The 27,978-nt window shown below is 35.2% G+C and overlaps 1 protein-coding gene across 2 annotated transcripts in view; it reads left to right on the top strand.

Moving 5' to 3' along the window:
* Window positions 1–27,978, top strand: part of TAF2 (TATA-box binding protein associated factor 2) — a 95,665-nt gene that overhangs the window by 27,652 nt on the left and 40,035 nt on the right. For both annotated transcript variants that reach the window (XM_043601641.1, XM_043601640.1), the window contains exons 9-21: window positions 873–972; window positions 2,565–2,650; window positions 5,733–5,868; window positions 7,369–7,523; window positions 8,224–8,338; window positions 8,920–9,029; window positions 11,864–11,929; window positions 13,264–13,516; window positions 14,884–15,024; window positions 17,614–17,724; window positions 22,590–22,783; window positions 23,408–23,547; window positions 26,852–26,921. In XM_043601641.1, coding sequence (XP_043457576.1) covers window positions 873–972; window positions 2,565–2,650; window positions 5,733–5,868; window positions 7,369–7,523; window positions 8,224–8,338; window positions 8,920–9,029; window positions 11,864–11,929; window positions 13,264–13,516; window positions 14,884–15,024; window positions 17,614–17,724; window positions 22,590–22,783; window positions 23,408–23,547; window positions 26,852–26,921 — 1,677 coding nt within the window. The remainder of the gene's footprint in view (window positions 1–872; window positions 973–2,564; window positions 2,651–5,732; window positions 5,869–7,368; window positions 7,524–8,223; window positions 8,339–8,919; window positions 9,030–11,863; window positions 11,930–13,263; window positions 13,517–14,883; window positions 15,025–17,613; window positions 17,725–22,589; window positions 22,784–23,407; window positions 23,548–26,851; window positions 26,922–27,978) is intronic.

Genomic DNA, 27,978 nt, shown 5'->3' with positions numbered 1-27,978 from the left:
TGAGTGTAATTGGTAATGTTAAACATCATGTATAAGGGAAAATAACAGTCCTCTACAATAGTGATAATGATGTAGGGATTTTCCTGTTAGTGTTTAACTTTGTACTAATACACTTGAAAGGAGTAAGAGATAAGAACACTTTATTTTCTTTTTGATTAACTTGAGGTGAATTTGGAGAAATACATGAAACTCCCGTAAGATTATAATTAATTTTTGTGATTGTTCTCTGCTATACGTAGTGCACGAATATACTTGTTGGCAGGGAAAGGGCAGAGGGTAAGACCTCTTGATTTGTAATTTTTCTAAAATTACATAGTTTCAATGAATAACACTTCCTGGAACATGGTAGGCAAAATGATTGAATGAATGAATGGATGAATGAATGAATGGATATGAATGAAAGATGAATGGATGGTGTTAATTGCCTTTCCTATTGAGAAACCAAGGAATAAATTAAGTAATTAAACTTTAGATCTTGGAATCCCACTGATAATTATGCATAGGGTTTGCAAATGTGGACTTTAAGAGTTGAGCAGTACAGTCCCAGCTTTGGGCAATTACTTCTTTGGAGGCAGAAGTATTGGCCAAGGGGGAAGCAGAGCACAGGCATGGGTACATTACTTGAAATAAGACTGTAAAGCAGTCACCTAATTAAAGATGAAGTCAGATGTGAGTAAAGTGTAGTGAATGGATAAGTAGAATTCGGTGGGAGGAAGTGGTTAAACCAAATATCTTGTTATTAAATTTTTCTTTTCATTTTTCTTTTAATTTTTTTAAAAGGCATAAAAATACACACTATAACTTGTTCTGTTATTTGGCCTTATCTGAAAAATTTTTATTACTAAAAGAATATATTTTGACTTTTTGCTTAGGTCTGATGAATGGGTACTGAAGGGAATTTCTGGCTATATTTATGGACTTTGGATGAAAAAAACTTTTGGTGTTAATGAATACCGCCACTGGATTAAAGAGGTAAAAAAATGCCTGATCCATTACCCATTTAGAAGTCAACAAGACATGTTAATGTTCTCCTGATTTACAAGTCACTTGTCCTTTACTTTTAATAATTGTAAAGTACTGTCATTGGAAAGTGTCTGATTTTTCCCAGCAAAATGAAAATTACTGTACTAAGAAAGACTAATGGTCTGTTTTATCTAGTTCCAGTGTTAGTGTTGACTTCTAAAGAATTTTTTGCTAAACAGGAGAGTATTTAAACTCCTTTACATCAGATTAGTCATTAGATACATCCAAGCTCCTCATAGTAGCCATTTGTAATATAACCCTATGCTTCCTAAATTTATTTAGAGTTAGAGCGCAGATTCTGAGATTGCTTTTCGGTCTGCCTCATACATTTATAAGCTTTGTGACTTTGGTTAATCTAAGTCTCATCCTTATAAGGGGCGTAGATGGGGATTGTGAGATACCATACATGTAATGTACATGGTGTCTTGTACATAGTAAGTGCTTATTATATGCTGGCTGGTCTTTCAGTGCACTTATATTCTCTGTCATTGACACATCTTTTTTCTATTATTTAAAGATTTGGCCAAAAAGAAAAAAATTCAACTGTATTTTGCCTAGCCCATTCTGTTCATATGTATATACATTTTACTCATTTTGTACTTAGCTCCTTTTTTCTCAGGTGGAAAAAATTTCAGCCCTTAATACCTTTATGAAATAGACCCCTCCATCTTTCCCTTTTGTCATTTTATGTATCTCCATCATCCAAACCTAGACTCAAGTAAGCCAAAAGGTAATTGCAAAGGATTTCAAGTATCTGGAACTATAAAAGAATTCATACATCTAAACTGGAAGAGTCCATTCTTCATTTCAAAACCTATTAATGAAGAAAAAAAGAATAATGTATAGCATTTACAGTGTTTCAGGAACTATTATAAACATTTTATATATTAGCTATATTAATCTTCCAAACTACCCTGTTATTACCTCCATTTTACAGATGTGGAAACTGAGGCACAGACAGGTTGAATTATTTGGCCAAAGTTACACAGCTAGTGAGTAGTAGAGCCAGGATTCATACCTGGCTTTTAACCACTTCACTATGATTTTTACCACCTCTGTAATACTGCTTATATATTATTTACCCTAGTCTTGAGTTCTAACAGTTCTGTTGTCTTTTTTTTTTTTTTCACTTTGATCTGTGTCATATTAGAGAAGATGGAGAAGTTTTAAAATGGTAGATACCTGACATAAATTTTATCTCCATTTCTTTTTACTTGCCTAAATCCTCACCAGAAACAAAATATAGACAATATACAAATGAACTTGGAACACAGGTCAGAGAGGTTGGGAAGAGCCATTAGGAAAAAATGCCAGGCTACCGGCCAGCCCTGAAGTCACAAAGTAGAGAAGGCTTTTTGGCTCTCTTATTGAGCCAGCTGTGTAGTCTGCTTTGTTTATAAGAACATAAACTACTTTACAAATACATTTAATTTATTTTAAGAAATTTACATTTTGATTCCAGGAAATGAGAAATCACAGTTCAGTTCTAAAATTTTATATGTAAAGAATTCTTCACTGACTCCTATTTTTATCTTTTTTAGGAGCTAGACAAAATAGTGGCGTATGAATTAAAAACTGGTGGCGTTTTATTACATCCCATATTTGGTGGAGGAAAAGAGAAGGATAAGTATGTTTGTTGTTCAGAGGTGATATTATAAACCTTCTGTTATGGGTTTATAACTTGGGATGTGTATTGAGGCCCACACAGGCCAAAATAATATCATGTAATAATATCAAAGTCAAAAACACTCTGATTACTCCTTTCCTTACTTGACTGTTTTTACTGATGTGGTGGCTATATGTGGATTTTAACATTAAAGAAAGACTCTTAAAGTATATAAGACTTCTCTTTTCCATGTTAATTTCCTAATGCTACTATATCGCATTGCTCTCAGAAAAGTTTAAAAATAATGGAAACAAGTATTTTGCTTATAGACCACAGGTTATTTTTTTTTTATGTCTGCGTAGATAATTTTAACATCAGAACATCCTCCTTATTTATCTGAGTGGTCACCTACCTAGATACTTATGTACTCTTTGCTTTTTCTCTGCTTTCCTTTTACTTCCCTCCCTCTTGACCTTCCTTCCCTTCTTTTTCTCCCTTTCTTTCTGTTGTGTAAAAAGTCTCTGTAAAGAAGAGACCCACTTACAGCAAAATAATGGTACTAGCAGGCAATCTTGTTTGTTCTAGTGATTCCCTAAGGGAATGTGGATTGAATTGGATGGAATTTTTTTTTTTTTTTTGTATTTTCACTAGCCATTAGGTGAAATTTTATGTTTTCTTTAATTATGAATGTAGGCAACAGACAATGCTGTGACGGTCAATGGTAGTAATCGTTAAAAAAAAGAAACAGTAGAAATGATAGATCACATTATAATTGTTAGCAGATACTTTGAAATACTCTGCACTGATTATCACCACCTCAAAATTACTATAATAGACCACTGCTAGATCTTATTTAATGCATTAATAAACTAGCATGTATATATCGGTTTATAATAATGTTTTACTATTTTTATAACTGCATTTCATTATAATTGGTTTTCTTTGTAATACTATATTTTTTTATTATTATTTTTTTAATTTTTTTTAACGTTTATTTACTTTTGAGACAGAGACAGAGCATGAATGGGGGAGGGGCAGAGAGAGAGGGAGACACAGAATCGAAGCAGGCTCCGGGCTCTGAGCCATCAGCCCAGAGCCCGATGCGGGGCTCGAACTCACGGACCACGAGATCGTGACCTGAGCTGAAGTCGGACGCTTAACCGACTGAGCCACCCAGGCGCCCCTATATGTTTTATTTTGTGCACGTGAAAGCAGTTTCTCGAAAGGGGCCCATAGGATTAACCAGACTGCCCAAGTGTCTAAAAGCACCATAAAGGTTATGAAACCTGAAGTTGTATAACCAGTAGCCTTTTTTTTGTTGTAGATTAAGATTAAGTTCGTGGGAAAGCTTAGACATTTGGTTAGATAAACTTGGGATTTTTATCATTATTTTTATGATCACTTACCTTTCTGGATGTGTGTTTTAATGTGTAAAATGACAGTGATAGTCCATCTTAACCAGGTTGGCTGTGAGAATTACTTGAGATAAAAGCTTCATAAATGTTAGTGTCTTTCACTTTCTTCTCCTGACTCCCTGCTATATGGCTGTTTCCCAGCACATAATTAGAGCATTACCATTGTATATACGTATTATTTACATGAAATGCTTTTGCTTTGGTTCTGCCCATTTACTTAGCTCTTGTATGTTTACTTTTTAAAGGCAAAAAAAAAGTCTGGAAGCAATATACCTCCCGCCCACTCATTCCTCTTCCTGGAGATAACGATGATATAAATTTGGTATATTGCTTCCAGGCCTTTGTGTGTGTGTGTGTGTGCCTTTATTTATATGTGACATTACAAAATGTAGTTTGATCATATACATATTATTGAGTAAATATCAAAATGACAAATATTTTAAATTTCAATATGTCATGTTTTTAAGGAAATGTAATGACTACTCTGACACATTGATCGTGAGAGTGTAATTTGGATTTTGAAGGGTAGTTTGTTGGTACCAATCAAATTTTTTAAATAGATAATTTTTAGATTCAATAGTTGTGCTTCTAGCTATGTTGTCATATAGAAATTCTACTTTCTAGGGTGCCTGGGTGGCTCAGTCAGTTAAGCATCTGACTTCGGTTCAGGTCATGATCTCATGGTTTGCGAGTTTGAGTCCCTCATCGGGTGAGCTCGAGCCCCACTTTGGGTGAGCATGAGCCCTGCTTCGGGTGAGCCCTCCTTCTCTCTTCCCCACCCCTCACTCACTTGTGCCCTCTCTGTCTCTTTGTCAAAAAAACCCTCTACTTTCTACATTTGCCACTCAGAAATACATGCGTATGTATAAAAAGGTATTCACTACAGCATTATTTAAAATAGTGGAAAATTTTAAGCATCTTAAATGTCCATATATGTCATAAATTTTTTTCATTAGACTGTACCTTTTATTTTATTTCTATTTATTTTGAGAGAGAGAGAGTGAGCACACATGGGGGAGGGTGGGGACGGGCACTGTCAGTGTGGAGCTGGATGCTGGGCTCGAATCTACAAACTGTGAGTTCATGCCCTGAGTGAAAATCAAGATTTGGATGCTTAACTGATGAGCCACCCAGGTGCCCCTAGACTGTACCTTTCTTTTAATTTACTGATGATCTCTTTATCATTTCAGAATGTAAAATTTTTACATAGTCTGGTCTTTGTCCTCAAGATTTTACATATTTTTAGGAAGATTTTTCCCACCCTAGAAATATGACAAGAATTTTTTTTTCTTACTCCAGTACTCTTATAATTGTTTTTGATATGTATGATCCATCTTGAATGGTTTTTTGTGTGTGTGTATGGTTTAACCTTGGGATATTAGAATTACATTGATTATAAGGATGAATTTGGGGAGTGTTGAGATATTTATACTGTTGTGTCTTCCAATCTAGAAGCGTGGCATGTGTTTTTATTCAGATTTTCCTTTATGTTTTTTCATGCAACTTCATAATTTTCTTCCAGTTAAGTTTATTTTTAGAAGTTTCCCAGTTGTGTTGCTGTCATGCTAAGGAAATTACTGAGTCATTCCCATGAGGTTTTTGATTTATTATCTTGATGTGATCATGAAATTTATTGTATATTTAATATTAAAATTTGTTTTATTAAGTAAATCTGTTTATGTTTTTAGTCCAGCATCTCATCTACACTTTTCAATAAAGCATCCACATACACTTTCCTGGGAATACTACACTATGTTTCAGTGTAAAGCTCACCTTGTGATGAGATTGATTGAAAATAGGATCAGTATGGAATTCATGTTACAAGTAAGTGTTAAAGTTAAGGATTTAACTGTAAAGAAAGATGTGTTCTATATGTGATAATCTGAATACTATTCTGTAGAATAGGAATCAGGGCATCTGGGGTTATAGCAAGAATTCTGTTACTAATTAGCTGTCTGCTTACTAAGTAATCTGTGCTTTTTGTTTGCATTTCCTCAGATGTAGAATGAGTATCAGTATTTTAACCACTTAGTGCTGAATTATTGAGGTTATAAAATTAGAATGTGAGGATGGAGGTAAAACCTATTTATGCATAGGATTTTGTTTCCAACATTATTTAAAATATTAAGGATGAAGGGTGCCTGGGTGGCTCAGTCAGTTAAGCGTCGGACTGTTTTGTTTTGTTTTGTTTTTTTTAAGTTTACTTATTTATTTTGAGACACAGACAGCACCAGTGGGGGAGGGGCAGAGAAAGAGAGTGAGAGAGAGAATTCCAAGCAGGCTCCACACCGCCAGCACAGAGCCCAATGTGGGGCTTGAACTCACAAAGCCCTGAGATCATGACCTGAGCTGAAACCAAGAGTTGGATGCCCAACCAACTGAGCCACCTAGGTGCCCCCAGTTAAGCATCTGACTCTTGATCTCAGTTCAGGTCTTGATCTCAGGGTTGTAAGTACAAGCCTGCATTGGGCCCCATGTTGGGCTCTGTGCTGGGCGTGGAGCTTACCAAATGGTTGGTTGGTTGGTTGGTTGGTTGGATGGATGGATGGATGGATGGGTGGGTGGGTGTTAGATAGATAGATACATAAATTACTAAGGTTGAAGTGCCATTTAGAATGTTTTCAAGAGAAAAAAGGAAACCTATGTCTAAAAGATAGTGAGTTTTGCTCTTAAGTTCTGCCATATATTTTAAGCAAGTTGTGGTGTAAATACTTGAGATATACTGGTTGAAGTAGTAGAAACCAAATGTATTATGAATGTTCAGCAATTTTTCTTCCATTGATAACATTCTTAAAGGTGAGTGAAAGATAACTTTTTAGTAATTTTTTTTAAAAGGCATTTTACGTTTGCCTTAAAATTAAGTTTCTTTAATCTTTTATGTCCTTCACCTTGCCTGTAGAGTGGACAGTTAATGAGAGGTGGTCCATAAAGAAACTTGCACAGTTGTATAAATCTTAATGGATGTTCTCAATTTGCTAAATATAATGTTTATAGTCTTTATAAAGCTCGTGGTACAATAAATTATGGGTAGTACCTATTGTTACTATAATCCTGAAAAACAGTGTTCATTATTTGGCCAGGATGTTGTTAAAATTGAGTTATGTTAAAGAATAGTTTCATAGTCTGGCTGTTTAAATCTTTGCATGCTTTTATTGCTAATAGTCTTTAACTAGAACTCACCTATGTTGTAGTAAGATATGAAATTACTCTCTTCTGTAATTGACTATAGTAAAGTCATAATAAAAGTGGGTATTGAAGTACAGAATTGAAGGCAACAGGTATTATGTTATGCAGACTTACTAACTGATGCTTTCATCATTATAGGTTTTCAATAAACTGTTAAGTTTGGCTAGTACTGCTTCATCGCAGAAGTTCCAGTCACATATGTGGAGTCAGATGTTGGTTTCCACATCTGGGTTTTTGAAATCCATCTCAAATGTCTCTGGCAAAGACATCCAGCCTTTAATAAAACAGTGGGTGTATCCTTTTCAGTAGCAGTTCAACAAGGAGGGGAAGGGAATAATACGGTTATGTGTGTCGAGGGAAGGAGGAAAAAGAGATTTGGGAGACCAAAGGAGAACTATTTGAGCTTCTAAATTGTAGTAGAAATAACCAGAAAGAGTAAATCATTTTTGCTGAGGTGCCTGTTGATCACTGATAAACACACACACACACACACACACACACACACACACACACACACACGCTTATAAAATTTGGCATATTTTGAATTACTTTTTAGTGTGTGAGTGCAACAGTAGGCTTGATGGTGGGGGAGGTAAATAATCCACTAGACAGGCCTGAAGGATTACTTGTAAGATGTAGTGTTTGGTCACTTTTAGATGTGGTTAGAGCTTGGCACAACTTGAGTGGTATCTGGGAACTCTCAATTTTTACATTTTTTCGTATCAAAGCACTATTATATTAATAACCCCAGTAGAGTGGTTTTGCTTCTTTCAAAACACAAATTTGTTAATGTTTCAGACATTTTGTTTAAATCTGGGGAAACATTTTTCACAAAAATTTTGAATACTTTGCCACCTGGTTTACAGTGAAGTGTGCTCTCAAGCTTTGAACTGGTGAGAATGCATTTGAAAATTACTACCTACCATAACAAGTCATTCATTGTGTTTAGTACATATTCATTTTAATATGCAAAATTCCTTTACAATTCTTCAGAGACCAAAGTGGAGTGGTAAAATTTTATGGAAGTTTTGCATTTAATAGGAAACGAAATGTCTTGGAATTGGAAATAAAACAGGATTATACATCTCCTGGAACTCAGAAATATGTGGTAAGAGGGGCACCTGGGTGGCTCAGTCGGTTAAGCATCTGACTTTGGCTCAGGTCATGATCTCGCGGTTTGTGATTTCGAGCCCTGTGTCAGGCTCTGTGCTGACAGCTTGGAGCCTGGAGCCTGCTTTGGATTCTGTGTCCCCTTCTCTCTCTGCCCCTCCCCCACTTGTGCTCCGTCTCTGTCTATCAAAAATAAATAAATGTATAAAAAAATTTTTTTTTAAAAGTAAAAATTTTTCCAAAATGACCTGCATTACTTTCTTCTCAGTTTCAGTATAGGACGGGCTTATGGGTGGGAAGCTGCTTAGAAGTTTCATAATGAGATTTTGTTTGCAAAGATTGAAGTTGAGAAAATACCAAGTGTTAGTGATGGGTCAGTGAAGAGGTTACAGATGAAAATTTCAGGGAACACAGATTATTCCAGTTCTCCCCTCTTTTGGCACTGACTACCTTCTTGTGTCTCCAGATACACATCTTGTATAGTATTATCTTATATCTTGATAAAAATGCCTGTACATATAAGAATACATATTGGTGTTATCCGAGCATTATCTTTGAACAGTGTGTTTCTTTTTAAAGGGACCACTTAAAGTGACAGTGCAGGAATTAGATGGATCCTTCAATCATACGTTGCAAATTGAAGAAAACAGCCTTAAACATGATATACCCTGTCATTCCAAAAGCAGAAGGTAGGCATTGAATCATAACTGTAAACTGAAGTTGATAATTAAACTATAAGTCTCACAGATTAAAATGCCAAAATAGAAATCCTAATGTATACCTAAGTTTTGAAGTAGAGAACATGTTATCTGGTATCTTTTTTTCTTCCATTCAAGTTGGTTTAACCAAACATTTTTTATTTGCTCTTTGTTTTTTGGTTTGTTTTTAAGTTTATTTTTAAGTTTATTTTGAGAGCGGGAGGAGCAGAGAGAGGGAGAGAAAGAGAATCCCAAGTAGGTTCCACACTGTCAGTGCAGAGCCCAAAGCAGGGCTCAGACGCACAAGCTATGAGATCATGAACTGGGTTGAAATCAAGAGCCGGATACCCGAAATCAAGAGCTGGACGCTTAACCAACTGAGCCACCTAGGTGCCCCTTACTTGCTTTCTGTTCTTTTTTTTAATTTTTTTTTTTTTCAACGTTTATTTATTTTTGGGACAGAGAGAGACAGAGCATGAACGGGGGAGGGGCAGAGAGAGAAGGAGACACAGATTCGGAAACAGGCTCCAGGCTCCGAGCCATCAGCCCAGAGCCTGACGCGGGGCTCGAACTCCCGGACCGCGAGATCGTGACCTGGTTGAAGTCGGACGCTTAACCGACTGCGCCACCCAGGCGCCCCGACTTGCTTTCTGTTCTTGACAACATTTTTATCCTTAGAATTAATTTGAAAATTTAAGTTTAAGAATCCTTATTTTGTAAGGACAGGGGGAAGTAGTTTGGTGTTTTGGAGCCAAGAAAAATTCAAGGCAAGTTGCTTAGGTTTATTCTTTTTTCTTTTTTTAGAGAGCCAGAGAGTGTGAGCAGGAGAGAGGGGCAGAGGGAGAGAGACAGTATCTTAAGCAGGCTCCACCCTCGGCACGGAGCCCCACACAGGGCTCAATCCTACAACCCTGGATCATCATCTCAGCCTAAATCAAGAGTTGAATGCTCAACTGACTGAGCCAACCCAGGCATCCCACTTAGGTTTATTATTAGTCTCATTGGATTAATATCTGTAGTAAATATTGGGGAAATGATTACTGAGTATAAAGGAAAGAGCTGAATACATATGTCACAGAAAGCCCCTGCGTTTTCTTTACTGTGTCTTTCTCCTTTTTCTCTATATCACCATGCCCTTACAGAACATTTCATTTTGTTTTGTTTTGCTTATTTCAGTAATCTCTGTAACCAATATGGGGCTCAAACTCACAACCCCAAGATCGAGTCGCATGCTCCTCTGACTGAGCCAGCCAGGCCCCCCTTTATTTATTTATTTTAAGTAATCCTGCACCCAACATGGGGCTCGAACTCACAGCCCTGAGACCCAGAGTCACATGCTTTTCCAACTGAACCAGCCAGGCGTCTCTTAGAGAACATTCTTGATGTCTTTTAAAAACGTACATTGTCAGTGAAAATGTTCAGCCATTCATCTTTTATTTAATACATTTTTTCTTTACCATTCTTTTTTAACTCAGCCATTAGCATGTATTCTGAATAGTGAAAGATGGGAGCATTTTTGTGCTTTCCTGGAGGAATGTATAGTAATCTCAAAACTTTAGGAACAGAAGGCTTACACTCACGATGACTACATTTAGGTCATCTCAGACAAATGAGGATGTCAGTTGATTCTGAAATCTCCCTGGAACCATTTTTCCTCTGAAAATTCTTTCTAGGTTCAGACTGAAATTCCCTTTTCCTTTTGTCTTGTCTTGGAAATTGGGAACATCTGATTGCTACCCTTTTCATAACATTTCCTCAGGTTTTTTTCTCTATAGTAACAATATGTTTTTTGGGTGTTCTTTGGTATGAGGAACACGGGAAGACTGTTCTCTGTTAATTTGTCTTCACCCAAGTTTTTAGTGTATAACCAGTAGATTTTATGATTCAAGAGTAATCTGAATGGAAGCAGTTGCTTTTGTTTTGACTTACCCTAAATCTTACTCATATTAGTTGTACATATTAATTAATACTATTAGGGTGTTTTATAGTTAATCACATACTTCATTTCTTATAGGACAACACCTTGCACTTAGAGGACATATTCACAATTGTTCATGTCTCATTTCAGGCCTGGTTATTTTTTCACTTTTGTATAAAGTAAATGCTCCAACCAGAAGACATAGGGTATCAGAATGGATTAAAACAGCAACAACAACAAAAAAAACTAGGTCCATCTCTGCTTATGAGAGATTCATTGTAGACCTAAAGACACCTGCAGATTAAAATTGAGGGGATGGAGAACCATCTATCATGCTAATGGTTGTTAAAAGAAAGCCAGAGTAGCCAGACTCATATCACACAAACTAAATTTTAAAACAGAGATTGTAACAAGAGATGAAGAAGGGCATTATATCATAATTAAGGGATCTATCCATCAAGAAGATCTAACAATTGCAAATATTTATGCCCTCAACTTGGAAGCACCCAAATACATAAATCAATAACAAACATAAACTCATTAATAATAATACAATAATAGTAGTAGGGGACTTTAGGGGATTTCTTTGTTGATCTGTTTTTCTGTATAAAACAGCTTACCAGTTCTTGGAAGTATATATATATGCTTTAACCTGACATGTAATTACACATTTTTGCTTTTTGTTAAACTTTGATCGGGAAGACATTTCAGTATCATTGGCTTCATTCCCTTCAGCTTAAATACTATAGACTTTTTTGTGTGTTTAAATTCCATTACACTCACTATCCTTTCTTCCTCAAGCTATCTTACAACGTTGCTTGCAGTTTTCAATTTGAATTTCAGCTGTTCTGTATCTCCTTTCAATTTGGAAATGTGCATTTGTAAACTTACTTTTCCCTAAATGTAGGAATAAGAAGAAAAAAATTCCACTGATGAATGGAGAAGAAGTTGACATGGATCTTTCTGCGATGGAGTAAGTTACTTGAGTTTAGGGATATATTTTGTGCATTCTCATTTATCTTGTTGTGCACATCTAAAGGTATATAAATGTGTTGAAATCAGTGCTTTCAAAACTTGTGAAAGGCCATAGAAACATTGTTTAAATAAAATCTTACATAAAATCGTCATTAACCAAAGAGTGAGAAGTAAATTTCGCCTGGCCCAGGCGAAACTAAGAGCAACTACAGGATGGTTATGGGGTGGGCGGTTTCCTTGCTCCACTGGTGCCCTGTAGAGCAGTGTTTCTCAGACTCTGATGTGCATGTCAGTCACTTGGGGATCTTCTCACAATGCAGTTTTTGATCCAGTACTTCACTAGTGGGTCCTGATAGTTGGCATTTCTAGTGAGCTGTCAGGTGATAGAGATTCTTTTTGTCTTTAGACAAGGCTTCAGGGCACTTTGAGGCTCCCTGTGATTTCAAAATACAATTTAAATATTGCTGTTCTAAATTTTATGTGGTAATGTTTATTAATTGACAGAAATATAATGTGGCTCAAACCTCATTTTGCTCATCCATATTATGCCTGTGTGTTTTGTATAAAATATCTAATTATTTAAAAAAAATCGAATTATTTACTAACTTTGTTGCCAAATATTATTGCTGTTTATATATCATTTATGTGCTTTTTCCATATCAAGTGCCTTGCCTATAGTAAGCACCCACTGGTATTTGGTGAATTAAAGTAGTATTTCAGGTGCTGTTCTTTTGATGAAATTGTTGGCACAGACTAGATTTTTAAAACTGTGCTTGTTATTTTGAGAGGTACTAGAGTACTAGAGGATAAATTCATGATATGCCTTTGATCTGTGATTTCAGAACATGCTGTTTGAAAATGAAGATCATGAATCTAACATTTAAAAAAAATGTTAAAAATCAGTTAAACAAGTTAATTTGGTTAAATAAGTTCATTTCTTTGTCATAGATTGATTTCCAAGAAAAGGTGGCATTTACAGCCACAGTCTATTAGGCAGTAAAATGAAGAGATTTTTTTTCACATCACATAATCACAAGTCAGAATCCCCAAATTAGCATTTTCAAATGGAATTTCTTTGTGACAGCTATCTTCGTATCCTTGAGTATCGTTTAAGCAAGATTGATAAAGATTAGCCACTGTGAGAAAATTGAAATACATTAAACATAATGAGAATGTTGTCAGTGTGATTTAAAAAAAATGAATAGAGTAAAACTTCAGGCAGTCTTGAATGTTTCATGTATAGAAGAGAATCTGTTTAACAAATGCTTTGTTTTCACTTTATAAATATATAAAATTGAAAAAAATTAAAAAGAAAATTGTATTTTCTTTCAGTGCTGATTCCCCTTTGCTGTGGATAAGGATAGACCCAGATATGTCAGTGCTGAGGAAAGTTGAGTTTGAGCAAGCTGATTTTATGTGGCAGTATCAGCTCCGCTATGAAAGAGATGTTGTTGCACAGCAAGAGTCCATTCTGGCCTTGGAAAAATTCCCCACGCCAGCATCTCGCCTCGCTCTCACTGACATACTAGAACAAGAGCAGTGTTTCTACCGAGTGAGAATGTCAGCTTGCTTCTGCCTTGCAAAGGTGAGATGACATATGGTAGAAAGAAAACAGGATGACTACTGCATATTAAAACAACAACAACAAAAGCTGAAAATAAATTAAAATTTACCATAGTCTTTAATTTTACTTAGTAGCAATTCCCTTGAAAGCTTTTTGCCAAATATGTGTAATAAGACTGATGTGAAGGAAACATGTTTTGACCTGAGCATGGATAATGCATTAAAAGTTCATAATTGCCAAACTGAAAGTAAAATTTTAAAACCAAAGAGAATTTTTTACCATTTTATTGAATTGCCAACCATATCGTTATAGCAAAGAATGTAATTGGCGAGCAATTCCTTAGTTTGATGTTTTACATTATAGTTCAGGAAGTCAGTTCATCTTAACTATCCCGTGGTGGTGACTATTTTTCATGGTGTGGGCTTAGTAATCAGTATTAGTGATACATAATTTAGAATGATAGGTCCTATAATTTCACATGCTAGAAAAGTTAATTTCTTAAGAAAACTAAATATTTTTCCTTAGATGCAAAAAAACTGAAGGTAGAGCAAATGAAAACCAGAAAAATGCAGACAACAATTTGGCCACAAATACTGTGTTCCAGGTATTTAAAAAACATCTTGATGATAGGTTCGTTCCCATAAGTGACTCTTCTTCCTCACTGCTGAATCCATTTGTCCAGCATCTCAGAAGATTGTAAATGGTTTAGATTCATTTTATTTTTAATGAGAATTATTGAGTAGTTGCATTCCTACATTCTACTCAGATATGTGAGGACAAACATGATATTCTTTGATATAATTTCATTGCTTCTATAAAGATCTTTGTGACTCTTGTGTGCTAAATTCTTAGCAGATCCATGAAGTTATAGACTAAAGTTAATTATAAATCCATTCTTTTCAGACATGATTTTTATATACACTAAAAGTTTCAATAAGATATGGTTTTTGGAAAGCATTCTTGCAGACTATAAATGGTATCACTGTTATTGGCTTATTTTTCAATTAGGCTAGATTTTAAAACCTTATGTAAAATCCTTGGTGATGATTCTATATGGTAGATTTAAAATGTTAGAACTATATTTGCCTAAATGGACAAAGACAACTTATTCAGACTAGAAGCCATTTGCAAACATATTTTCTTAAAACATAAAAGAATGCTCCAATTTAGAAATTGTAGAAAATAACTATAAGTGTACATAGGAATTTTATGGGGAGGTGAGTTATTTGTTTTGGAAATGGTAATAAAAGCCTTAAAGATATTAAATTTCTGAGAATTGAAATTGTTGAAAACTAATCCAATTGTATTAATAAATTTTAAAAAGCTGTTTTATTTAAAATATGTTTTCAGTGGTGATGGACATTACTTCGTTTTCTAATTATTTGCAGATTGCAAATTCAATGGTAAGCACATGGACAGGACCACCAGCCATGAAGTCACTTTTTACCAGAATGTTTTGTTGTAAAACTTGTCCAAACATTGTGAAAACAAACAACTTTATGAGCTTTCAAAGCTATTTTCTACAGAAGGTACAGTTTACTTTCTTACGATTGTTTTATGCCACTATCTGTATATCTCAGCTTAACTTGGGGACTATTTAAATAACAGGTGTGTTTACTTTTTATAAAAGGTTCTGCCTTTGTTCTTTTGTTTGTTTTTCTTCTTCCAAAATGTTCCCCAAATTTAATTGATTGTTCATAGAATTTATGAGCTGTGTGTAAGTAACTCTGTATCCACATTTATACTAAAGTACATAAAAATGGATAATTTGACTTTTTGGTTGGTTACATGGTGGACCGAGGTATGGGTGAGGCCTTCTAATGGCATTCCTTCTAGAATGTGGACAGCCCTTCTGAGACAGACCAGTACAGTATCCATCTCTGGTTTCAGTCCCAGCTCTGCTCTCAGTTTTCATGAGGACAAGTTTCTTAACCCTTTGAGCCTCAGTTTACTCAGTTGTAAAATTTATATTTTTTAGAATTAAATAAATCAAGTATGTAAAGCATTTTATACTATATTTATCGCATAGTAAATTTTTTATAAATAGTAATCTAGAAAGTCAAAGTGGTGTGATGGTGTCACTGTTTTAGGAAGGGATATGGGAATGGAACGGTTGTCAGCATTTGGGCAATTTGCAAATCATTTGTGAAATGTTTTGAGTAATTTAAAGCAATAATGAAGGCAGAGGTGAGATTAAGTAGATCAGACTAGAAGGAAGAGTGAAGTTGAAATAGAAAAAACTAACGAAGCCTATTTAATGATTTTGGTGTTGAAGAGTATGAGAAAGACATGTTGAGGATAAAGCAGTGCTGAGAAAGGGACATTTTGGGTTTGTTTTGTATAAAGGGAGAAGAAACTTGAGGCATGTTTGGCACAGAGAAAGGTATCTTTGGAAAGGGAGAGATGAAATATTCAAGTGGAAGCAAGTCAGCATATAAAAGAGCAGGCGCAGTGTAAATTCTGAAGATATGAGCAGAGGGTGGGACGTAGTCGGGAGTTCATTTTAGAAGAGATAAGAACATTCCTTTTTCTGAGGCAGGTGGAAAGCAGACTGAGAGGAAGTGAAATGGTAGATGCTGAGGGGGATATTAGGTAAGGTGAGATTTTGTATGATAGAGGCAGAAGTAAAAGATTACCCAGCAACATTGAGACACCTGCTGAGAGTAGACGTTACAATATAATTATAGTGAATTTCATCAGCAGAACAGATTCAGAATGAGCCAGGTTTGGGGAAAGCCAGTATTGGTGTAATCAAAGTAGTCTGTGACATCCTGTTATTTTACACAACTGAACATTCTGTACTAGTTGCTCAGTTCTCTGTTGCCATTTCACGAATTTGTGGTATGAAAACAAGTTAATTTCTGTGTCTTCCCAATATGTCCCCTCCCTTGTGCCATTGTGTGTCTGTATACCTTAGTTTGGTGTTTCATATTGGGAGTTGTGTCCCATTAGTGTGGGGAATGAGATCATTTAGGAAGTTTTGGTTTGTTTGCTTTTTAAATAAAATAGTAGGCAGTATCAGAATGCAGCACATATAATAAACATAAGGGGTTTTTTGGTTTTATTTTTTTAGTTAGTATACGTGACATTTATGTGTGCGTAGACTGGGATGTAAATATATTTCTTACTGTAGGTTGCCATCAAAAACATTGGGAAACTAATGCGTTTAGAACAGTTTATCTTTCACATAATACTTTGAGTGGCAGAAAAGAGAGAGAAAAGATTACTGTCTAAACCAAACTTGAGTCCCAAAAGGGCAGAACAGGCATAGGAAAGGTATTTCTTGGAAAATAAATTATTTTATAGCAATTGTTGTTCTTATAGCATTAACGGTGTCTTTTGTTGCGCTGTTGTAACACTGACTATCCTGTTGCTTCTGGTCCTTCATGCAAGCAAAGGAGCCACCCTCCTATTTGTCCCTCTGTTTGGAAAATTTGACTATCTTGAATCAGATGAGCATAGTCCAGATCTCCTTGCACACTGAGGACTTTGATGACTATTCAGCTGTGGCTCCATCTTGAGTTTAAATAGTTTTGTTTTACTGGTAAAGGTTACTGCTGTTTGAGTCAGGTTTCACTTCCTTAGAAAAGTTGCCTACAAAAATTTGGAAAGGGGAAACTTAGGCTGGATTTTAGATAATTTACCATTTTTCTTTAGGTTTACAGTGAGGTGGTGCTGCAGAATCAATGTCTTTCGGACTGATGATTGAACTCTACTAACTGTCATAGGCGTTCAGCTGCTGTATCCTTTCATCTTAAAAACGGTTGTGAGGAAAGGAAGCTTTCAAGTCAGCAGCTAGCTAAAATCATCCATCTCGGAAGTAGAGTAGGAGTTGAATAGTAGTCTCTCTGGTGTTAACACCTCTTCCTTTTCCACTGGATTTATAGGATTTATATTACCTATAGTTTAACAAATGAAGACAAAGGCGCACAGGTGACAGAGTGCAGTTCCCTTGGTTTGCTTCTTGGCTCTTTGATTGCAGTGTCCATGTTCTCAGTGGGAGGGGGTGGGAATTAGAAGGGTTGGGTTAGGCTCTATCCAGATATTTCAGTGAATTGTAGTAACGAAAGAGTTAGGTTATATGCTTAAAAAAGTTTGTTTTTGTTTTTGTTTTGTAGACTATGCCAGTTGCAATGGCTTTATTGAGAGATGTTCACAACCTTTGTCCCAAAGAAGTCTTAACGTTCATTTTAGACTTAATCAAGTACAATGACAACAGAAAAAATAAGGTAAGATACTTTAATGAATATTATAAAACCTACCTAGTGATGTTTGATTTTTAAAGAATATTTAGACTGTGAAATCATTGTTGAGTCCATGGTACTTAAAATTTCTACAGTTAGAAACATACAAATGTGATTTATTACAATGACCAGTGGAAAGCAACCCAAGATTAGTTTTTTGGTTTTTTTTTGTTGTTGTTGTTGTTGTTTTAATGTTCCTCATACCTGTTATAAGACGGAGCTATTAGTGTATCAAATTTAAGGGAGCCAAGTAAAACTGGCTTTGGTGAAGTCTGACAACCCAATTTTATTTTTATTCCTTTTTTCTTTTACCATGGGATGCACAGAAAACAGTTTCCTCTTGGAATAACTTGTTCATTGATGAATTTAACTCTTTTGTTTTTTTACCACAGTATGTGTTTATTAATTTATTTATTTGCAAACAGCTATTGAGTGCTATTCATTTTATCTTGTTATTATAACAATCAGCAAATGTTTGAGGCTATATGCTATGCTAGGCAGTGTACTGTGTTTAAATAGAAGGAAGAGATGGTAAGTGCTGTCCAGAATTTCATTTATTCATTAAATATCTAGTGATCAACTGCTGTCTATCCCAGTCTGATTCTGGACCCTCACAGATTCCACCTGATGGAGAAATCAGACAAGTAAAACAGCAACAGTCATCCATAGTGGAAATACATATACACAGTTTTCTAGGAGAATTCGGTTTTCTGGTACCTTCCAAGGCTATAGAGAGAATGACTCAGGGAAGTTTTATATGTAAGTGATGACCCTCAAACTGAGTCATAAAGATGAATAGGATTTTTCCCAGTCTGTGAATGGGGACAGTCTTGGAAGGTTATTCTAGGAAGAGGGAACAGGATATATAAACATGTATCTGGTAGGATAAGTCAAATTCATGGAAAGTTTAATGAGACATTACAAGAGTAAAGAAAAAGGGATAAGTATGTTTATTAAAAATGGTGATTATTAACGAAAGTCAAGAAGACCAATTTTTCCTCAGCATAGTAGAATAACAAAGATTTAAGCTAAAAAGAATCTTTTAAAAAATCAGTGCTTTAAAAGTACATTATAGTTGATAGATTTTTTCTTTCCATTTTTGAATACTGTTAAAAAAATTTTGTAAGGTTTGTTCCTAGTCTACTGATTTGTTTTGACTTGTCATTTATAACATTCCTTTCTTCTACACATGAATTTCTTTTACTGAAGATACAAGGTTAGGATTTTGGATGATATCAAATCAGATTATATTAAGATGGAATGGGGAAATACTTTGTGCATTTGTTTATGTCAGTTTTCTTGTTTTGGGGGTGTTTATGTAATTTAAATCATGGTGGCCCCAGTACAGTACTTGTACTTTGTGAAGTGATTTCACTTACCTTAATTCTTTTAAACCTTACTTATTCTGTAGTTGGCAAATGAAAGCAAACCACAGAGGTCGAGAGTCTAAGATTACACAGCAAGTATAATCTGGGAATTGTGCTATGTGCTGCTGCTGCCCATCTGTGTGGTGATCTTTTTAGTATACCGTGCTGTTTTACATGATGCAATCATATATGTCATTAATGATTTTTTAAGGTGCAGCATAGTGATAGATTACTAAACTTTATACTTCATTATTTTTCACAGAACAGTGTAAGACTCAATCTGTTTTAATCTTGAGCAGGCTAATCAGGTGTTATGGTTAGTGGCAATAAATTAAGATTAGCATCAGATGTGTGAGATAGATACTATTATCTCAATTTACATGTGAGGAGATAGAAGCTAATAAAGATTTACTTAGGGTAATAGGTCACGTGTGTGGCAGAACCAGGAGTTGAACCAGGAGTTAAACCCAGATCTGTCTGATATCAAAACTTATTCTGTTAAAAATTGCGGTTGGGAAAAAAAGACTTGGTTGTCATTTAAAGGTCTATAGATTAATGGATTAAAATTTTAAGAACAGTTGCGATTAGATGGATCCCTAAGAATATTGCATCAATCGTTTCATCTGTTTTTTAAAGCACCTCACTTCCAACCACAAATGATTTATTACTGAGGGCTTTGGTTAAGGATTTGTTTTTTTTAAGTTTCACTACATAGATATAAAATTTTAAAAGTGCATGAGAAGAAACGACAGGGTTTCTGCAAGTAAAATTAGAGATACAAAACATTAAATGCCAAAAAGGAGTTGAGAGTCGGGGCGGCGGAGGGAAAATATTTAAAAAAATTTTTCAACATCTCATTAATTGGCAGAACATAAAATTCAGTATTCCGGATGAGTTAGTTTTCAAGAAGACTAAAATTTAATGCCTTTGAAGCCTAGTTATTAGCCATTTTATATGATAATCTTTTATGCATATATTCGTATTTCTAATAAATCACATGTTTCTGAAATTTCTGTTTTTTCAAGTGTGGTACACAGAAATGGGTTGAACTATTCCTGATTCCAAAGGGTCATTGTTAACATCCGACAGTCTTTGCTGTAACACACTGATATTGATGCCTTCGGGTTTTTTTGTTTTTTAAGGAATTTTTGCTGTATTTGAATGTCTGCTGCCCCATGTGTGTTCTACATATTACTTCTTCTTCCTCATCTCTTAAAACCTTGAGGTGATCAGATTATCTCGCTTGTTCAATTAAGATTATAGTAGCTGTGAGAATTGGATGTGGTCTGAGGGATAAATGTTAAATCTTGGTTTTCCTACTTCACCCACGCTTCCATGTCATTTTTAATTTGTAAGTTATTTCTGTGATCTGAATACTTTGGTCAGAAACAATAGTTAAATAAATGGGCTCCTGCTTGGTTGGCAAAGTAGTTATCAGAGGTAACAACGAAGCGATCAGAATACTTGAAGAAAATGTATAAATATAATTTGAATAATCTCTGAATAGAAATGGTCTTTCGGGGTGGGGTGCCTGGGTGGGTCAGTCGGTTGAGTGTCATGATCTTGTGGTCTGTGAGTTCAAGCCCCGCTTCAGGCTCTGTGCTGACAGCTCAGAGCCTGGAGCCTGCTTCACATTCTGTGTCTCCCTCTCTCTCTGCCCCTCCCCTGCTCATGTTGTGTCTCTCTCCCTCTTTCTCTGTCAAAAATAAACGTTAAAAAAAAAATTTTTTTTTAAAAAGAAAGAAATCGTCTTTCAGAATTTGAAACAAGGCTTAGAACCTGGAAAATAAAAAGTTGATAAATGCAAAATGTTAAAACAAAATTAGCATGACATAAGTCCATGACTGTTTTCTCTGGCCCTGGAGGAAAGAAATAGGACTTAGAGACTGAAGCTTCAGTGATTAATTTTGCAGTCATTAAAATGATTTGAAAACAAAACTTTGTTCAGAGTGAACAGGTGTGGAGTATTTTTTTTTTTTATTTGTTGATTATTTTATTTTTTTGCCCAGTATCTAAACACAGAATGTGTAAGGATTCCATCATTACATATGTCCCTGTGACCTTCTGGCTCCATGGTGGAAGTCACAGGGGCAGTTGTTCCTCTTCTGTCTCCTGGTAGCTTGCGTTGCCACAGCATACTCCCAACACTGATGATAAAATTGAATTTGCTTGCTCCATATTCAGATTCCTAGGCTAAAGTATCTGATGTGCTGAGTTTATTTTTTTTTTTAATTTTTTTTTTCAACGTTTATTTATTTTGGGGACAGAGAGAGACAGAGCATGAACGGGGGAGGGGCAGAGAGAGAGGGAGACACAGAATCGGAAACAGGCTCCAGGCTCCGAGCCATCAGCCCAGAGCCTGACGCGGGGCTCAAACTCACGGACCGCGAGATCGTGACCTGGCTGAAGTCAGACGCTTAACCGACTGCGCCACCCAGGCGCCCCTGATTTGCTGAGTTTAAATCAAGCTACACCCAGATTGCCTTTCAATACATTGCTTCTCTGGGAATTGACTGGGATATAGATTTAGAAATTAGTATTTTTTGGATGGTTGTCCTGTTTCTCTGCTTTCTCTTGCTAGAACTTGCATTTGTATGTCTTCTACATCAGCCCTCTACTTTCCTTTTCTTTCTACTTTAGATATGCCTTTTTGCTTAGAATTTCAGGAGGTTTTTTTTCCCCACTGTTATATTCCAATTTACTTTGATTCTGAATCTCTGCATATTTCTTTCTTTTTAAAATATGTTATGCTATTGCAGGGCGCCTGGGTGACTTAGTCCCTTAAGCGCCTGACTTCGGCTCAGGTCATGATTTCACTGTTCAGGAGTTTGAGACCCATGTTGGGCTCTGTGCCGACAGCTTGCTTCGGATTCTGTGTCTCCTTCTGCTCCTCCCCAACTCATGCTCTGTCTCTGCCTCTGTCTGTCTCTCAAAAGTAAATAAGCAATAAAACATTTAAAATATGTTATGCTATTGGAAGGCATACCATTAGTTATTTCTCAAATGATGTACATGAGAGTTTTGGGATTTTTTTTTTCCCTTCTTTTCCTTGCAAACTCTTTTTCCACTAAGTTATTTCTTACCTTTTGCTTGTTCTGGTCTTTCTTTTTTATGTTGATGCTTTCCTAATATCTGGTGATCCTTGATTATAAATTTATACATAAGAGTAGAGTTAATAGCTGATTTCAAGTTCTGTGTTACCAGTAGTATTCGTGGAGCGTTGTCTTCCTTGTAGAGGAATCTAGCTAGGTGACTGTAAGAGTGCCTCACATGTGGTAAATACTAGTTGAGTAAACTAACGTATTACTAATTAGTGAGTCTCTTTCACTCTTTCTCCCAACGTACAACTACACAAAAGGCATAAAAAATTCCCAGAGAACTTGCTTGTCTTTTCAGATAACTTACATTCTGAAGTTGTAAATATTTTATTAATTTTTGAACAGAAGTGTGAATTTTGTTTTCTCGTGATCATTTTTGGCTTAGTTTTCAGATAATTATTATCGTGCAGAAATGATTGATGCCCTTGCCAACTCTGTTACGCCTGCAGTCAGTGTGAATAATGAAGTTCGAACTTTGGACAACTTAAATCCAGATGTGCGACTTATTCTTGAAGAAATCACCAGGTTTTTGAATATGGAAAAACTTCTTCCAAGTTATAGACATACTATCACTGTCAGGTATGATGGAAGTTACTTGCTTTTATAACTATAAGATAAATTTATTCTCATTGTAGGAACTTAGGATATAAAAGAAAATTAAAATGCTATATGATTGTACCATCACAGATTATTACTGTTTTGGAGAATAGCCTTCTAAAATTTTCCTCTGTTAACTAAATACATTTTTTAATTATGTGACAGATGTTGTATATGTAGTTTTTGAATTATATCATAAACACTTTGTCATGTCATCAGAGGTTCTTCATAAGCATTATTTTGGATGTCTGCATACTCTTTTTATCCCATTGGATATAGTATAAACATCTCTGTTGTTAAGCTTATTTAGATGCCTTTTCACTTCTGTCTACTTGTTAATAAATGGCTATCAAAAAATTCTATTTTTTTAGGAGTTTGCTAAAAAGTTGATTCACTGGTTCAGACATCACCACCAGTTCTCACTTTCCATATATGTTATCGACTAAATTACTGCAAAAAATTAATGCTACAACATTTAAAAAGATGGATTCAAATCATATCAGTGTTTCAGTTTACTGTTAGAGATTAATTCCTAATGCCTGGGAAATAAGTTTGATACAAAATACTTTTATAAAAATATTTAACTGTAAATACTATGTTTCCTAGTTGTTTGAGAGCCATAAGAGTGCTTCAGAAGAATGGACATGTGCCAAGTGATCCCGCTCTTTTTAAGTCTTATGCCGAGTATGGACACTTTGTGGACATTAGGATAGCAGCTTTGGAAGCAGTTGTTGATTATACTAAAGGTAATGCTTTAGAAATATATGCTCAGGGTCCTTGAGTGGCTCTGTCAGTTAAGCGTCTGCCTTCAGCTCGGGACATGGTATCACAGTTCCTGAGTTCAAGCCCTGCATTGGGCTCTCTGCTGGCAGCACAGAACCTGCTTTGGATCCTTTGTCTCCGCCACCCCCCCCCCTTCTGTCCCTCCCCAGTTCATTCTCTCTCTCTCTCTCTCTCTCTCTCTTTCTCTCTCTCTAAATAAATACATAAATGTGTGTGTGTGTGTGTGTGTGTGTATGTATATGCTCATACCATTTCAGAAATGTTTACTATTTAAAGCTGTCTTCATTATTGGGGTTGCATATTACAAACAATATGAGATATTTAAATTTTAAATTGAAAGAATTTTTGATAAATGTAGAACTTTTATAAGAATTAATAAGTGATAGAAAATAATAAAATTACAGATATCTTTGGTCTTTTAAGAAATCAGTGTATCATTCTATAGGTTTAATTCCATGTTATTAAACTAGAAGAAGATTTTGGGGAAATTTCTAATTAAGCACTCAAGAAAACATCTTGTGCCTTTCAAAAGTTTGTGAAAGTAGAACAAGATACGTACACAGAAGTCTCCATACGGGGATTAGGCAAGGCTTTGTGAAGTTGAAGAAAACATAAGACCAAAAAATGAATGAAACAATATTATATATCCAAAACATTTAAAAAGATACAGGGCAGAAAAATAAAGAGATGAAAATATTAAAAATAAGTCATAAAGAATAGAGCGAGTAGAAGAAAAGCAATAATCCAAAAAATAATAGAGTACTAAGAAAGGGTATGAATGAAACTTCCTAAGCCAGAGTCTGATAAAATTTAAAATTTGAAGGTTAGGGAAAGAATGTGTAAGTTCTTAGGAATATCAGAACTCAGTTATTATATAGGATAAAAGAATAACGTAGCCTGTGACTTCTTCACAATATGAAGAGTTCAAAAGACCATAAACAAATAGCTAACATAATGTTTAGGGAAAACTGCAATCCTGCATTCTCTTTTTTGCCCAATTGTTACTCACGTAGACTTAGATTAAAGACTTAGATGTACATCTCCTATGTAACATTCTTAAAATTCCCAGAGAATTCCCAGCTGACATGGAAGTGAATCACATTATAACTCAAGATTGGTGAAAGTGTGAAATGTGACTATGCCTGTAAAATAAAGAACTGAGCCTAGGGGCGCCTGGGTGGCTCAGTCGGTTAAGTGTCCGACTTCAGCTCAGGTCATGATCTCGCGGTCCGTGAGTTCAAGCCCTGCGTTGGGCTCTGTGCTGACTGCTGAGAGCCTGGAGCCTGTTTCCGATTCTGTGTCTCCCTCTCTCTCTGACCCTCCCCCGTTCATGCTCTGTCTCTCTCTGTCTCAAAAATAAATAAACGTTAAAAAAAATTAAAAAAAAAAAAAAAAAAGAACTGAGCCTAAATATTTGTTAACATGGTTGGACAATTTAATGGAAACTTCAAAAATAATTCCCTAAAAACAACATGCAAATATAAGAAATATGTCATTTTAATTTACATCTAGAATTTCAGATTATTGCACCTAAATATGGGAAGAGTAAAGAAGGTAGAGTGTGTTGTACTTCTCATCTGACTATGGAAAGAGAAAGAGTGGTTAATTTTAACATGTTAATAGAAGAAATATACTCAAATTTTTATAATTTTTTTGTAAATTTCAGAAGTATGTGTATAGTCAAATTATAAAAGGGTAAGAACAAAGTGTGTGTCTTATATATGTTGAGCTAAGTTCAAAAAGGACGGTCATTTGTTCTTTTTATTGAGGGTTAAAATAATTCTTTCTTTTAAGAAGTGGTGAAAAACAGTGATCCTCTATCCCTCTATCAATCTTCAGTTTTGATTTGACATTTTACCAATTTGTGAAATCTAGAAGTTCTGAGATTTACCAAATATGCCAGTATTTCCAACCTTCTTTCCTAAGAGACATGAGTGATGTTTACTGTCAAATAACTACAAAGATTTCATGCATTAGTACTACCTGAAATGAAATAGAATGCTAATATTGTCATTTCCAAAAGAATGCTAAGTCAATAAGTACTTAATTGAGAAGTGCTTTGGTGTTATCCATGAATCTAGATCATTAGAAAGTAAAAAAAATGGAAGATATTAGAAATAAAATTCTGATAATAAAGCTTTTCAAATCATAAAAGCATAACTTGTTGAAAAGGTGAATGGAAATAGCTAACGAATGACTTTATTGAGGTATATTTATAGCACGATTTTATGTTATATTGAAAAGTTAAGGCTGCTCTTTAGTCTCAAGTGAAAGAAACCACTTGGGTAAAAACAGTTTTTCATATTATATACTGTAATATAGTTGAGGTGCCATTGGGTATCAAGTTTCCCTATAATTTGATTTAAACATCAAGGGGCGCCTGGGTGGCGCAGTCGGTTAAGCGTCCGACTTCAGCCAGGTCACGATCTCGCGGTCCGTGAGTTCGAGCCCCGCGTCGGGCTCTGGGCTGATGGCTCAGAGCCTGGATCCTGTTTCCGATTCTATGTCTCCCTCTCTCTCTGACCCTCCCTCGTTCATGCTCTGTCTCTCTCTGTCCCAAAAATAAATAAACGTTGAAAAAAAAAAAATTTAAACATCTAGAAACACAGTTTTATTTAAACATTTTTCCATTTAGAGTTGCTCATCTTTAATTTAGGGTTTTTAATATAATTTGCTTTATCTTGTACTTGTCATTGATTTGAACATTAGTGAAAAATATGCACTTGGTTCTGTTTTACGTTTTGGCTATATGAATGAATGAAATTTACAAAGTGACTTTTCCTACGGAAAATGTAAGAAGTTGCGTACAGCTTTCAACTCTGAAGACGGCTAAGGCATAGCCCTAAATATTAAGTGTAAATTCCCTCCTTGTCCCTTACTATTTCATTTGTTATAATTAGAAGCAAATGTATTTCTTAAGTTAGAGAAAGACAAATACATGATTTCACTCATGTGGACTTTAAGAAGCAAAACCGATGAACATAGGGGAGGGAAAGGAAAAATAAGATAAAAACAGGGAACAGACCATAAGGAGAACAAACTGTGGGTTGCTGGAGGGGAGGGGTGTGGGGGGATGGGCTAAATAGGTGATGGGCATTAAGGAGGACACTTGTTGGGATGAGTACTGGGCATTGTATGTAAGGGATAAATCACTAAATTCTACTCCTTAAACCGTTACTACCCTATATGTTAACTAACTTACTAACTTGGATTTAAATTAAATAAAAATAATAAATGAATAAAATATTTCTTTATTTTTATTTTCAGTGGACCGGAGTTACGAAGAACTGCAGTGGCTACTTAATATGATTCAGAATGACCCTGTCCCCTATGTAAGGTTAGTTTTTGTGCTATACTATTTTGATTTTACAAGTCCTAAAGTAAATTGAATAATTTTGGAAGATTATATATGAACAAAACAAGTTTTTATTATTTTCAAAAATAGAGGAATACATTATTCATTTATTAATGTCTTTTTTATGTGTTTTTTTTAATTAGATATGCTTTTGGAAAGACATTTTTAAAAACACGATTTGTTTCCTCTTTTTTTTTTAATGTTTATTTTTTGAGAGAGAGAGAATGAGCATGAGCAGGGGAGGGGCAGAGAGAGAGAGGGAGACGCAGAATTCCAAGCAGGCTCCAGTCTCTGAGCTGTCAGTACAGAGCCTGACATGCGGCTTGAACTCACAAACTATGAGATCATGACCTGAGCCGAAGTCAGAGGCTTAACTGACTGAGCCACCCAAGCACCCCCAAAAATATATTGTTAATAAAGTTTATTCCCTGCAATTTTACATACAACTTCTATTATAATTTAAAGAAAAGTTTATATAGCAGTTTGTACTGTACATGGTATATCCCTTAGGTGCTGATTGATTCAGTCTGTTTTAAAAGTGAGAAAAGTGTCTTGGTGTATTCCATTTGTTCCTTTCTATCTCATATAAAATCTCAATTTTTATTACATAGACTTAGTATTTAAAAAGTATAATATAATATTTAAAATTTAGAAAATAAGGGAAAATAGAAGAAAATCCCAGTCCTGACATAATAGCAGTTTTCATTTTTGTCTTTCTTCTAGTCTTCATTGTCTACTTCTGCTGCTTTTGCAAAGTAGGATGTTCATAGTATATTTGAATAGGATTGGATTTTTGACCATGTCTGTCTTCCTTTCTTTGTACATGTTAGGCATGTAAATTTTTGTTCATTTGTTTTAAGATTATGACTTCATAAAATAAAATTTGAGTCATTGAGAGTAATTTAGATTATAGTCCTTCCAGTTAAGCTGCTCTTTTTTTTAAGTTTATTTATTTATTTTGAGAGAGAGGGAGAGAGAGAATCCCAAGCAGGCTCTGCACCATCAGTGCAGATACCTGGCATGGGGCTCACCAACCATG

Source organism: Prionailurus bengalensis, chromosome F2, assembly GCF_016509475.1.
Source record: "Prionailurus bengalensis isolate Pbe53 chromosome F2, Fcat_Pben_1.1_paternal_pri, whole genome shotgun sequence".
Taxonomy (NCBI): Eukaryota; Metazoa; Chordata; class Mammalia; order Carnivora; family Felidae; genus Prionailurus; species Prionailurus bengalensis.
The sequence above is the reverse complement of the archived record's forward strand: the minus strand, read 5'-3'. Positions and strand labels throughout refer to the sequence as shown.